Consider the following 13666-nt stretch of genomic DNA (forward strand, 5'->3'; position numbering starts at 1 on the left):
GGCAACAGTTAGCTGCTATCAATAAGAAACCTTTGTAGCAACTTGCCATTACACTGTGCTGAAGGCTACTTCAATCTTTCATGCTATGAATTGGGGCTTCAATTAGGTCTCAAGTGTTTCCCCGCGCTTCGCTTCATTGGTTCTCTGTTTGAAAAATATCCATCCCACAGACCTAAATGCTTGTTTTAAGAGCTAGAACATAATAACATGCATTTCGGCTGTACTATCAGAGGTAATTGTCGTTTCTGTGGAGCGCCGCTTTCACATCACACTGCCATGGCGAGGAGATCCATGTCACTTCGTGTTTGCCGCCAGCTCCTCAAATCTAAGCTCTCCCAAAAGTGCATCACTCATCCATCGCCAGCCAACTCCCACCCTCCTGAAAAATAACTGTAAAAAAGTATTTAATTATCTTTAAACTTTTTAGCACTGTGATAATATTTGAGATATTTATATCTCTGTCTGTCTCCATCTTATTATAATACTGTATAACAAGAACACACAAAAAAACTAAATATTTTCTTGTGACCTCCCTTTACACCATGATTGGATTAGTCACATACATACAGTAGCATCGCTGTCCAACTATCTCCAAATCTGAAAAGAACAACATGTATAATATACACTATCTCGATGTTTCAGATAAAAGTGAAAAAAAAGATGAAAGAATGCTTTATTGTCAATTCAACCGGTAATACAGAGAGTAAAAAGAGAACTGAACCACAAACAATACTATTGTTGCATGAGTGAGGTAGATAAAGACAGTAGCATTTTTGCATGGATAATAGGATAAGCGGTACGGAAGATTAATGAATGAATGAATATGAGGTACAAAAAGGACAGTCATGTTTTACATTGGTTTGTGGCAGATGATGACACTTAAAGTAAACTGACAAAATTTGGATACACTTGACATGTACCTTAGAACCATTCCTACGACTTTGTGTAGCATACCTACAACAATGTAAAGTTCCTGTGAGATGCCTATATTAAACCTAAACTAAATGCAACCTTAAGTACAGTACTTCTGTTGAAACCTACTATTTATTGTTTTACTCTGTGAAAAAGCTAATTAAAACAATAAAAGCTGGTAGCAACTTAACACTTTACAAGTAAAGAAAATATGCTTGCTCTTGTCACACATTTCTAAGATTTTCTCAATACCATAACTCCAAATTGTGTTAAAAACCATCACACATTCGACATGTGTAAACGTGAACCCAAGCCAACTGCTCACAACCTGTAAATGAAAAAAATAACACCACATGTGTCAGAACAAATAAACCCTGCTGAGTACAGAGCAATAACATTTCTTTGGCCTGCACCTGCTGGATAATATATGCACAGATGGATGAAACACACTTTCAAACCTTGAATCTCAGAACTGTGAGGCAGAAGTGCTAACCACTACTGCATCGTGCTCTCCAGTGTCAATCAAAACAGATCCATTGTCATTGTCAACACCGCTTATCCTGGTTAGGGTCGCGGGGCGCTGGAGCCTATCCCAGCTGACTTCGGGGCAACAGGCAGACTACACCCTGAACTGGTCGCCAGTCAGTCGCAGGGCACATATAGACACGGACAACCATTCGCACTCACATTCACACCGTCACTGAGTGGGAACTGATCCCACGCTGCCCGCACCAAAGTCTGGCGAGTGTACCACTACACCATCAGTGACTCAAAACAGATCATTATTATCTATTATTTTTCGATACCGATCACAGTAGATTGAGCGGGTGTACCTACTGCTGTGGCTGGCAAGTTTGTGAATTGGAATGTGCTAATGCACCTGCTGGAGCTCACCTTCTGTTGTTGCAAGAAAAACACAGAGTACAAATTGTTGTCCTCAAGGATGTCAGACTGAAAGAAACAAACTAACCAAAGGGAACGTGCTGGGGGAAACAAATGGTGTTGTTTACACGTCTCTCTTCCCACCTGCAGCTGGAACCACATACATCTTCGGGAAAGGAGGCGCGCTCATCACATTCACCTGGGCCCCCAACGAGCGGCCGAGCACCCGGGCCGACCGGCTCGCCGTGGGCTTCAGCAGCCTGCAGAAGGACGCCATTTTGGTGCGCGTGGAGAGCACCCACGGGCTCGGAGACTATCTTCAGCTGCACATAGTAAGTGCTTGAATAAGATTCTTTCGCCACAAGGCCCCGTTTATTCATCACCATTCTTGCTTGTGAAACATTTTACAGTGGCAGTAATGAGGAGCATAACACAATGTGAATATGAACACGTTTGTAGTTATAATGACAGTTTTAGTTTCCAAATATCCTTTAGATTCTCAATAAACACAACTGTGAACCATCGTCTCCACCAAGAAAACGAAGCTAACTTGTTAAGCACTGATATTTTATAATTCAGTGCAGTGTGTCAGCTGAGCCCATCATAAATGACTGAATTTATCACCTGATATAAACAAGACATAGTGGAATAGAATGTGTTATTACTCAATTAATTTAATAGACAAAAAGATGGCAATATTGAATATACACAAAACTAAATTCTAAAGCCTTGCCTACGCTCATCTTTGGTCCTTGAATCAAATGTCAAATGCCAAGACGAAACAATGCTGCCAGATATATTCTATTCACGTTTATTCTTCTTAATTACCTACAGCAATCTTAATGTAGTTTGGACTTAGTGTGTAATACTTAATGACATGTATATTTCTATATAAATGCTGCTCCTCCTGAATGTGAGATTTGACTTCCCGACGGATCCTCCTCTCCGTAACCCCTGAATAGACCTTTATCAAGGATGCTAAGAAGTGTGATCCCCGCGCTCGTGGACAACCACCGCGGTCTGCCCCCGATGTCCACGCCATGGTACACGTGTCAACCAAGACAGCCCAACAACATCTAGACCTTCCTGCCAGATGTAATCCAACGCCCGGGGCCCTGCCACATTTAGCTTTTTAGTTCAAATTGGCACAACCTATGCCAGGCAGCCAAAAAGTCTACTCCGCCTAATCCAAGCTGTGCCATCGCCACAGCTGTAGTTTGATAATACGCTTACGCCGTGGTTTTGTGTTTTGTGATCAAATTAGCCCATCCATCGTGGCTAATAGCAAGCATAAGGCAATGGATGATCATTACAGGGGAACCAGCAAGCAATCTCAGTGTAAAATGAAGGTTGCCATCATTAGGAAATTAGAATGTGGCGAAAAGATGGCGGACGTGGCATGTTTGTACAACATGCATCGGTCTGGCTCCACAAAAGAGAGGCTCCAGCCAGCTACTTTGTTTGGCAAGCGCTGTGAAGAAAAAGTGTCCATGTTTGGACGCAGCAACCAGGAAAAGAGACAGCGCTCTCCATTCCCTCCTCCTCTTCCTCTTCTTCCTCATCCTCCTCCACTGCCACAACAGACTCAATCCCCCACATTCGTACAACATCAATCGGTAAACGATTTGTAAGTTTATTCATTTTTCAGCGGGTCATGCCAACTTGCACGTGTCAGTTATTGGCGCGGCAGTAAGTGCTGACATAAAAGGAAGCAGAAAAGTTCCCAGCAGGCTTAAGGAAATAATTGAGAAGGAAGCCTTCAATAGAAAAATGGCAAAATAACAACTCACAAAAAATTCAAGATGCAAACAGCCTTCTGAAACATAACTTCTTTGTAAGTAGGGTAGCGTCTGTATTTCAGTGACGGGTTAAATTCGATCTGTATACTGCATACTACTGTATACTTTGGGAGTGGATTTTTATTCACATTTGGAAGAGGCTTGATTCTCAACTAAGGATATCTGATTCCTTTTTTTTTTTTTTATATTTGCGACACCTCTCCGAATTGGGCCACTGCAGAGCAAAAGCACTGGAGTTGTCTCATTGAACGATGCAGTGTAAATTCAGCCTAGTGATCAAATCAACTCGTTAAACAATAAAAAATAAGAAGATTCCTGCATCCGCCTATTTATCTAGGCCACACCCTACCCTCATAAAGAAACTGTACTGTTTCCATAACCCTTCTAACACACCAGCATAAAAACCATGGAAACTAGGAATGCGTAGTACATATCGATACAGCAGCATTCAAATTAGGCTTTACATGATCAGGATTTTTGGGGCCGATCACCGATCTGATCACAACAAGGAGCAATGTGTCTATTTAAATGACCTGTTCATTTACTGTATATACTTGTGTACTTAATTGCTCAAAAAATTATATTTACAATAAATAATGTATCTTTGTTCATCTTTTTATGCCAGTGAGGCATAGTGACAGACAGAACAAATGAATGGTCTTCTATTAGATGGCAGTGTCATGAACAGAACAAACGACACGACCCAAAATGAGAGCGATGAGATTTTTCAATTGTAAAATCTGTTCCTTGGCTCTATAAAGGTTGGAAATCACTGCTCTAGTCAGATCGTGCATTCTAATCAGTCAGGTCAAACCAATTACAACATGTGCTAACTTAATGTAATTAAATTACTTTATTGTCATTAAATTGCTTCATCCACACCGAAACTTTAGAGCACGATTCGACAGAACGGCGGCATGTTTACGTACAACCGTTAGTGCTTGCGAGCCGTATCGTATTAAATGTACGTGACCATACCTCAAGCAAGCCGTAAACAAACAGCCTCTCCTGTCCTGAGCACTGGTGACCACCCACACACATTTTTCCCCATTTTGTCTTTATAATACAGTCGGCGCGATGCACGACGCTTGTTGTCATCGCCACGGTAACGAGTGTATCCGGTCGCATTTGACAAGATAAAGCCCAATGATCGTAAAAAACGGGATGCGGTTGGTATCGGAATACAAGATTTTATTGCAGTAGTCTGACATAGTGCAATCGTGAAAGAGCAAATTTGTCTTGTAGTCTGATCCGGGCGCAAAGTGTTGTCTGTCTCTGACGTGATGTCTTTTCGGTTTTTTTTTTTAATAACTTTATTGGCCGTCAGATATTTACAGTACTACGTCAAAAGACACGCGACAAGGCTAAAAATAAACTAGCTTTTGGATTCCAATATACTGTGCACGATGGCGACGTGGAGTAAATGTCTTTTGCAGAGCCGATCAATGACGTCATTGATCGGATTGGCAAATTATGACATTAAAGCCGATCAGCATGAAATGCTAATTATCGGCCGATACCGATCAGGCCGATAAAATTGGTGTAAAGTCTAATTCCAATATCAATATTACCGCTGTCTGATAAACCGTTATCATAACTGCGAAAACGACCACACATGACCACAAGAAAGCAACAAGGTTTTTCTCGTGATAAAGTATCGTGTCTGTTGTCGAAACAAGCGACACCTCAGCAGCTGTCATCAAGTGTGTCTGTTCCGGAGGGAAATCAGCCTTTTTAGTACGTAGCCGCAGGACAGATGTGGCGTGATGAAAACCAAAGGAGAGAGCTGTCAAATGTCTACGAGTGGTGTAATAATTAAAAACACAGCTGCTTAATGTGGCTCTCAGTCCAGTGCATATTTTAATACCGGATGCTTTTATCAAATCCCCTTCATACTCAGACGGTCGCTGTTTTATGCCACCAATTTCTAAGACGCAAATATTGTACCATAAAGGGCATTCGACTGTGGTTCTCCATTGAATGTTTCAGAAACATATGACACTTTTTTTTCCCTACGAGATCAATTCTTTCTCCTCAGCTACTGTATATGCAACACTTAGAGATTGTGTCTTTTTTTTCTTCTTCTTCTTGCAGCTGCCAACTACTGCACTCAGACACTTTGACACGTTGACACATTATTAAATGCTTAGACAGCGAAGGAGTTCACGGAGTATGGGGTTCCTCTCGCAAAGCACTCTGATACAATAGATAGCACTCATATCCCACATTGCTCGAGTCGCTTTGGTCAAAGTCACTCAATTCAGGAGAAATAGTTGAAAATGGGGAAGGGAACATATGATATGAGATACGGTTAAGCCAAACCTCATACTCCCTACGGGCACATTTGATGTCAGTGAAGATTTTATTTGGTGAATGCAATAATACATTTTGTAATTCTGGTTATGGTAAAAATCGACTATTTCTCTTATTATTATCTATTAAATAACTTCCTCTAGTGTTTTGTAATTTTCTCGTGTAATTTCCAGCAAAAAGGATACGCATTCAACTATTACAAATTCACTTTAACTGTGAGAATTTGTGCCAGGGTATGAATATTGTTGGCCCAGTTGACATTTCTTATTATACTAATTCAGATCTAAAATACTATACAAACAATATAGCAAGACATTCATCAGTCAGGAATATTTTTTCCTGAATTGAGTTAATGTTGGGAACAGTGGACCCACGCTATTCGCGGGGGATAGGGACCAGGCCGACTGCGAATAGCCAAAATCCACGAATAATTGGTGGCCATTAAAATTGCATTTGGGGGGGGATAAATAAAATGTTGAATAAGCATGGAAATACCACCCAAAAATAAAGAAATAAATAAATAACTTCTGCAAATCTGCAAAGAGGTGAATCTGCCTGTGCCAAACTGTGAATATTGGGGGGACCATTGTATATACTTTTTAAATAAACTTATTTAGGGAAGAATGGAAAGAAATGAAGAACAGAAGCAAGTATGTAAGAAGGGAAGGAAAAAGGGAAGGAAGAAAGGAACTGATTCACTGACACTTTTAGGGTCTCAAATTGGTCAACACACACACACACACCAACACCTGGACTTCAAACCTTATAGCACTGGCCTTGAAAAACTCATTTAAAATGTTAACGCTTGTTTAAAATCCTAACCCAGGCTAGAAACACCATTTTGAAACCCTGTATGTAAAATGCTGCTTGTCTTCGGTCATGAGTGTTAGTGAGATAAAACATAATGAGAGGTGATTTTTTTAAAAAGTATATTCAGAGGGTGTGAACATGTCACGTTACACAGCCGCCTGTAAGATCCTTGGGAATTTTCATCATACAACCTTTTTTTTTTATACAGTTCTTAAGCAACATGTCCTTTCCTTTCCTTTCCATTTAACGGAAGGGGATGATAGAAAAGGTTTGCCCTCCTCGTTTCTCAAGCAACCTCTTGCCCTGTATTTGTGTTTGGATTGTCCTTTCCAAAGTTTGGTAGACAACTGAAGGTGTGCTGCTATGCTTGAAGATTATTACAGAAAAGCTAATGACATAATTTTTTTATCTTAAATGCATGTTGCACTGGTAACATAATACCTTCCGATAGAATTCACTTTTTAGAATGTCGAGACTGCTTTGATCACTGGAGAAAGAGTGACAATACAGTGATAGTGTACAGAATTGTGCATGTGGAATTTGAAATACTCAATTTCTTTCATCTCTGAGAAATGAGCTTTGCTTGGTCAGAACACTTTAAATTGATTTTATTTACCGGGTCCCCCGTGTTAGCCATATTATCACAGCTGTATGTTGAATATGAAGAGATACAGTATTTTAGTGTTCCATTGGGAATACAAGAGACCAAACAGCTGTAAATTGCCCCGACCACTGATGCAAACTCCCACTAAGAAAGATAGTCAGGGGGTTTCTACTCTATATAAGCCCTCTCTCAGCATCATTTAAAAGGTGTTCTAGTTGCAGGGACACGTCATAGTCCAATGGTGTGCGCTGTGGTCCTTACATCATTATAAGCACCAGGCCAATATGCAGGCTGCAGGCAAGGTGATGCATTCAGTGCAAATGCAAGCACAGTCCTTCGCCACAAGAACCGAGGTCCTTGTGGAAGCGCGAACAGCAGACATCAAGCAGCTTTTCATGTCACACCTCCTATAGGCCGGTTCAAGTAGATTCTTGACTCGAAATGGGAGCAAATGAATGTCAAAAGCAACAAACCTCTCTTTTGGTCGCCTGGACAAGGGTGTGGTAGTTTTGCTTTGCCAGCACTCGGAAGGTCCTTTGGGACTTGTTTTTTAATCTGACTGAGTGAAGCGAAAAAGAAAAATGCCCTTGGCAATCTACTCCAACCTAGGAGATGTTATTAGGGGCTAGACTGACGTTATCAGCCAACATTTAAACTAGAATTAAATACCCAAACTGATCAGTCCTAGACAAGTCTGCCCTTGATTGATTACATTTTTGACATTCAAGACCATACTCCTGCAGCTTCTGCTGCTGGAGCTCAGGCATGCGCACAAATAGACTCCAAGTGGTGCTCAAGCACCTGCCCTTTGCCCTGGATGAAAAAAGAAATTAATAATAATCATAATAATAATTTACTCTCTCTGTCATCAATTCCACTCAGTGTTTTGATATTTGAAGGGCATTTATTCGAGTCCTTGAAAGAATTGTACATATGCTTCCACCCATCTTATTTTATTTTGGGTTAATCAGAGGCCCTTTAAATGGTGGCAGGTGTGTGCTAACCCCCATTTAACTAGTTTCATTGTGATTTTATAAATTCTGAACACAGCCACATCCCCATTTAGAAGAGGGTGTATGCACTTGTGAAACCAAGATGTCTCAGTTATTTATTTTATTTTTTCTCCTCTCTAAAAAAATAAATTGTCATTCATGTTATATGTTAACTAATAGTGGAAGAAAGTTGAAAAATGATTTATAGTGGTCTCAATTTTGTTTATCACAAAAACCTGACATTTTTCTATAGTCACCTCCTTTGTTAATAGTTGTATTATTGACTGTGTTTATGGGGTTAGCAGAAATACATACACAAGTTAAATATGTAGTTTTTTTCTTCATAGTATGAATAATTTTGGTGATGGGTGCCCTTTTTTGGCTTGAGCACCTGCCCCTAAACATGTTTGTGCATATGCCTGCTGCATCTGGTGGGTAATAATCCATCCATCCATCCATCTATGTACCCAGTGCCAGTTTCTGCCATCTGCATTATGTGCAGCTGCACAGGGCAGCATTGCTGGAGGGTGCGATATGGTTTTCTAATGTGTAATAGCATGTCAGTCACCTGTGTTTGTACAGAGAATTTGTGTCTCCTTGTGGGATTCCCCTTTGTAGAAGAGAAGCAGGGTGGGGAGCAGAAAAATAATCATGTAATAGTTTCCTGTGATGACACACACCTCTGGACACACCCGCGGCAGCCATGTTAGAAGTCAACACATTGTTTTTTGTTTTTTTCTGGTGCTTATTGAGTGTTTGAATCAAGAAATTGGATTGATAGCCAACATAAAAAAAAAAAAAGAGAATTACTGTGCAATGTTAGGCTGCAACAATACAGCTGGGAAGGACAAAGTCTCATTTCAGCGTTTACCAGTTCCAATTAGTTAATTAAAATAATTTAATTAGACTAAACATTTGTCAGGAAAGGACTTAGATGGTGGCTTTCACGAATGAGCAGAGCTGATCTCACTGTGGCCAGATCCGTGTTTGTCCTGAACACTTCAGTGAAGGTAAGCTTTAACGTTTAGCAACGTTAGAAAAGGCATGTTACATACATACATTGTAATGTATGAGACACAGTCCTGTTTTTACCCCACTTAAAGAGGAGATCTGTGTTGTAAATAACCCTGTTGTAAACCGGTAATAGCAGCTGACTCCCACTATGCGGCCCGCTATCCAGCCCTGAGGCTAATGTTAGGCAAATCAATTCTGTTTCAACGAAAATAAGATAATCCGTCAATTATTCTGAGTCATTACAGTCTCGGTTTTATTTCCATTTGACTTCGCACACAGTTAGGCGGTGAGAGATTTGAATTGTGTAGAGATCATTGTTGTTTATGTCACCATATCGTGGCTGCAAACTAACTCACAAGCGACAATCAGAATAATCCCACCACACTTTTGCGCTTTTTTAAATATCAGTAAATTGCCTGTTTTTCCTAGGATGACATGATATAGTCTATGTCAATCTGATATGTTAATTATAGTTCATTATTCAGATGGCATTGCAAAATGCAGATTTCAGATTGACTTTAAAACAAAATCACCGACTTGATTTGATGCACACTGTAAACTCAATTGGGAACGTGCGATGCTCTGTTGAAGCATAGTTGGTAACATAAGTTAGTGTTCAAATTGGACCTTTAACATCCCACTATGAGCCATAAGAAACACATGAAATCCAATCCATGATGATTAAAAAAAAATTGCCACCATACCTCTATTAACTGTACTGGCAATGTTTTAAGTAACATTTTAACATTTTTAGCTGTCATAAAGGCATAATAAAAAATAGTCATAATAGTAATGATAAAAGCCAAAGAAAAAAATAAACGTGCACTGAGGTATTGTGAGATATCGTACATGGCAGTGATTAATTGCTGGAAACGAGAGAGAGAAAAACAGTAAATACTTTGATGTTCAATGAGGAACGCTGAGCTTCCATGAAATATGTATGATTGTACAACTTGAGAGGCATGTTGTTTAAGCAAAGCAAAGCAAATTTATTTATATAGCGCATTTCATACACAAGGTAACTCAATGTGCTTTACATGATTAAAAGCATTTAAAAACAAAGAAAAAAAACATTTAAAAACAAACAGAAAAAGACGATAATTTTCTGATTCTCAAACTTTAATACAATAATAATAATACAACATTCTGATAAGAACACAAGTCCCCTCATGTAAAATAAGAAAAGTCTTTTGTTAGGGATATAATTGTGATTTTCCACGTATTTCATTGGATGCCCAAAGGGGATTAAACACTTGGGTTTAATCTTCTTTTAGACATATACCCAGCGAATATTAATGTCACATAATTGGACAGAGCAAATTACCTTAGAATAGCCCTCTGATACTGCATATTTCTACCTGCCTTGTACTGTGAAGGCTTCTTCATATGGACTAAACCCAAAGTCGTCAGTTCAAGCTTTTAATTTACAAAGTGGGATGTTGGAGGTCTCTGAACACACTTAACACTTTCATATGTAACATCAAACATGTCATCATGAATAATTATTTCACATACTAAAGGATTCCAGTAGGATTTTACATATGATTAGAAGGTGAGCAAAGCTTTTAAGACAGCTTTTACATCACACCACAGCCTCAGCAGAAGCAGCAACTACCTTGGAGGCAAGAAGAGACATATTTCTTTCTACATATTCAGCCAGCCAGTCATTCAATTTTCAGGAGCATGAGGGAGGGGGAATGATCTAATATGGCACAAATCATGGGATAAGCTCGGGAGGAACTGCGCTGATGTGACATCAAAGCTGGAAACTCCAAAATAGAAAGCGCGATGCAGTGTTTAAGATACTATATGTACACCTTGTCTGTAAAGCCAGTAAATATTGTACTCTTGATGTGCCACAGAGGACTAGCATATTTTCATTTCAACAAAACACGACACCCACCCGATTTGCCTACAGTTCCTCTGTCTTGTTGAAGGTGCCATACTGTAGCTGTAGTTGGAAGAAAGCCCTGCAGCCACCGCATATCTTATTCCACCCGCCTGAAAGGCAAAAGACATGCAGGCTGAAACTTCCTTATTATAATGATTATTAATCATGTGCACGACATGGAACTGTGCACAACTGACATTCCTATTATAGTCATGTCTCTGCCTGTCAACAATCCTCTCTAATGAACTGTTACCATACCACTGGGTTGTTTCATGTGCAACAAAATATAGTCGTTGGACACTGTTTTAGGTACGTCTGCACAGTGTAATGAGATCCGCATGATAAGGTATCAACATCCCAGTGGTAGAGTGTAAATGTACATTTCAAAGCGATATTTAACATTTTTTTTATTGCCAGCAACAGTTTTTTATGACTAATTAGGACATATTTCCCAACCAGTTTCTTTTCTGCACATTAGTGTGCAGTGTATCGCACTGCCATCAGAAGTTTGACCTTGTATGGCAGTCCGAGGGTGCACAGGACACAGGCACACAGACTCTTTGCTACCAGTGCCCCCCAAAGGCTATCTTGGGAAACAGCCTTGACCTTTGTAGAAGGTTGTCAGTAGCAGAGGCAGGAAGACAGGGGGGAAGTGTGTGTGTGTGTGTGTGTGTGTGTGTGTGCGTGTGCGTGTGTGCGTGTGTGTGTGTGTGTTAGTTGGTCAAGCAAAGGAGGAACAGCAGGATTGTGTCAGGAGTGATCCACATCAGGCAACCTGAGCTGGCGGCTGAGAGGAAACGATGCTGAACCCCATAGAAAGAGTTTAACATACTGGCCATGTCACAGAGGATATGCTTTCACTGGCCCAACAAGGTTTTGGTCTCGACACCATTCATGTTGCCAAAGGAGAGCTTTTCCCACATATACCCGCTATCTTGTCTTCTTGTTTGAGTGAAAAGGGATATAGAATATCTTAGAAGGTTTCTCACATGTGTTTTTTTCCTATACAAAAACCACTAGAGCGATTTAAATTACATTTTGTGGACAGGTGCGTTGTTGCAAAAAGCGAGCAGTCAGATGGAATTATGTGTTTTTTGCTGCAGGGCTCCCAAAGCAGTTGTGAAGAGAAATTGACTTTGGGCCACTGCCTCAGCTAACATGTGGTCATTAGGTTCAGTCACATAAGTAAACATTTGTCTTATCATTTTGACATGCAACAAAAAAAATGCTAGTATTGCACATAACATTACATTACTTCACAGAACTTTGTTAGTGCTGATGATGCACTGATAATAGACCACTAAATTAAAGTGTTACTTTATAGTATAGTACTTTTTTAAGCATTAAGTCTGTGAATATTAGTTTGATTTTGTTAACTCCTATTGTAAATCGCAGTCGAGTTGAGGGAGTGAGTGAGTGTGATATGAGAGAAAGTTTTAGGGTGATTATTAAATGTATTGGGCGGCACGGTGGGGGACTGGTTAGCACATCTGCCTCACAGTTCTGAGGACCGGGGTTCAAATCCCATCCCCGCCTGTGTGGAGTTTGCATTTTCTCCCCATGCCTGTGTGGGTTTTCTAAATTGCCCGTAGGTGTGAATGTGTGCGCGAATGGTTGTTTGTTTCTATGTGCCCTGCAATTGGCTGGCAACCAGTTCAGGGTCTACCCCGCCTCTTGCCCGAAGATTGCTGTTATAGGCCCGAGCACGCCCGCGACCCTAGTGAGGAGAAGCGGAACGGAAGATGGATGGATGGATTAAATGTACTGTATTAATGTGTGCAGATGGTGATGTGTTTTTCTAGTTAAAGTTGGCCTTAAAGACCCTGTAAAGAAAGAAAAAGTGAATATCATCTATATTTTACACATCACAGAAACGTGTGATGCTTAACAAGAAATGAAATGAAATGAGACTTCAAAATTAGTGCAAAATCAAACCATTGTTTCCGCTGTTGTTTCTGAATGATCTGAAACCACGCCCTGCTCAACTGTCAGTCAAATACTACTACTGTACATCAGAGGTGGGTAGTAATGCGCTACATTTACATTACATTTACTCAAGTAACATTTTCCATAAACTGTACTTGTCAGAGTACTTTAAATTCACCGTACTCTTTACTTGTACTGTAGTATTGATGTGAAGATGGATCAATACTTTTACTCGGTTCCAATGATCGACATGCCGTTCGCTACTTTTATTTATTCGTTCTTGCGTGTGCCCGTCTATTTTTAGACTCCATCTTCGACTTCCGCATAGGATGCCTGTTGTGTCAATCTAACGTGATCACTAATGTCATTTGACTCCAATTCACCAATCAGACGACACAAGGCAGTCACATGACCGCGCACGTAGCCTTTGCGAGCCAATCAAAATTACTCATTTTTCACTAATCAGAGGACATGTCTTGTGTAAACAGACCGGCTCCGCGGGTCAGGAGGCAGGTATGCAGAA

At 40.2% G+C, this 13666-nt stretch overlaps 1 protein-coding gene across 12 annotated transcripts in view; it reads left to right on the plus strand.

The window, feature by feature from the left end:
* LOC133416460 (neurexin-2-beta-like) overlaps positions 1 to 13666 on the plus strand; it is a 196748-nt gene that overhangs the window by 170643 nt on the left and 12439 nt on the right. For all 12 annotated transcript variants that reach the window (XM_061703372.1, XM_061703379.1, XM_061703375.1 and 9 more), the window contains one exon: positions 1945 to 2126. In XM_061703372.1, the coding sequence (XP_061559356.1) occupies positions 1945 to 2126 (182 nt within the window). The remainder of the gene's footprint in view (positions 1 to 1944; positions 2127 to 13666) is intronic.

This window comes from Phycodurus eques, chromosome 17 (genome assembly GCF_024500275.1).
Source record: "Phycodurus eques isolate BA_2022a chromosome 17, UOR_Pequ_1.1, whole genome shotgun sequence".
Taxonomy (NCBI): domain Eukaryota; kingdom Metazoa; phylum Chordata; class Actinopteri; order Syngnathiformes; family Syngnathidae; genus Phycodurus; species Phycodurus eques.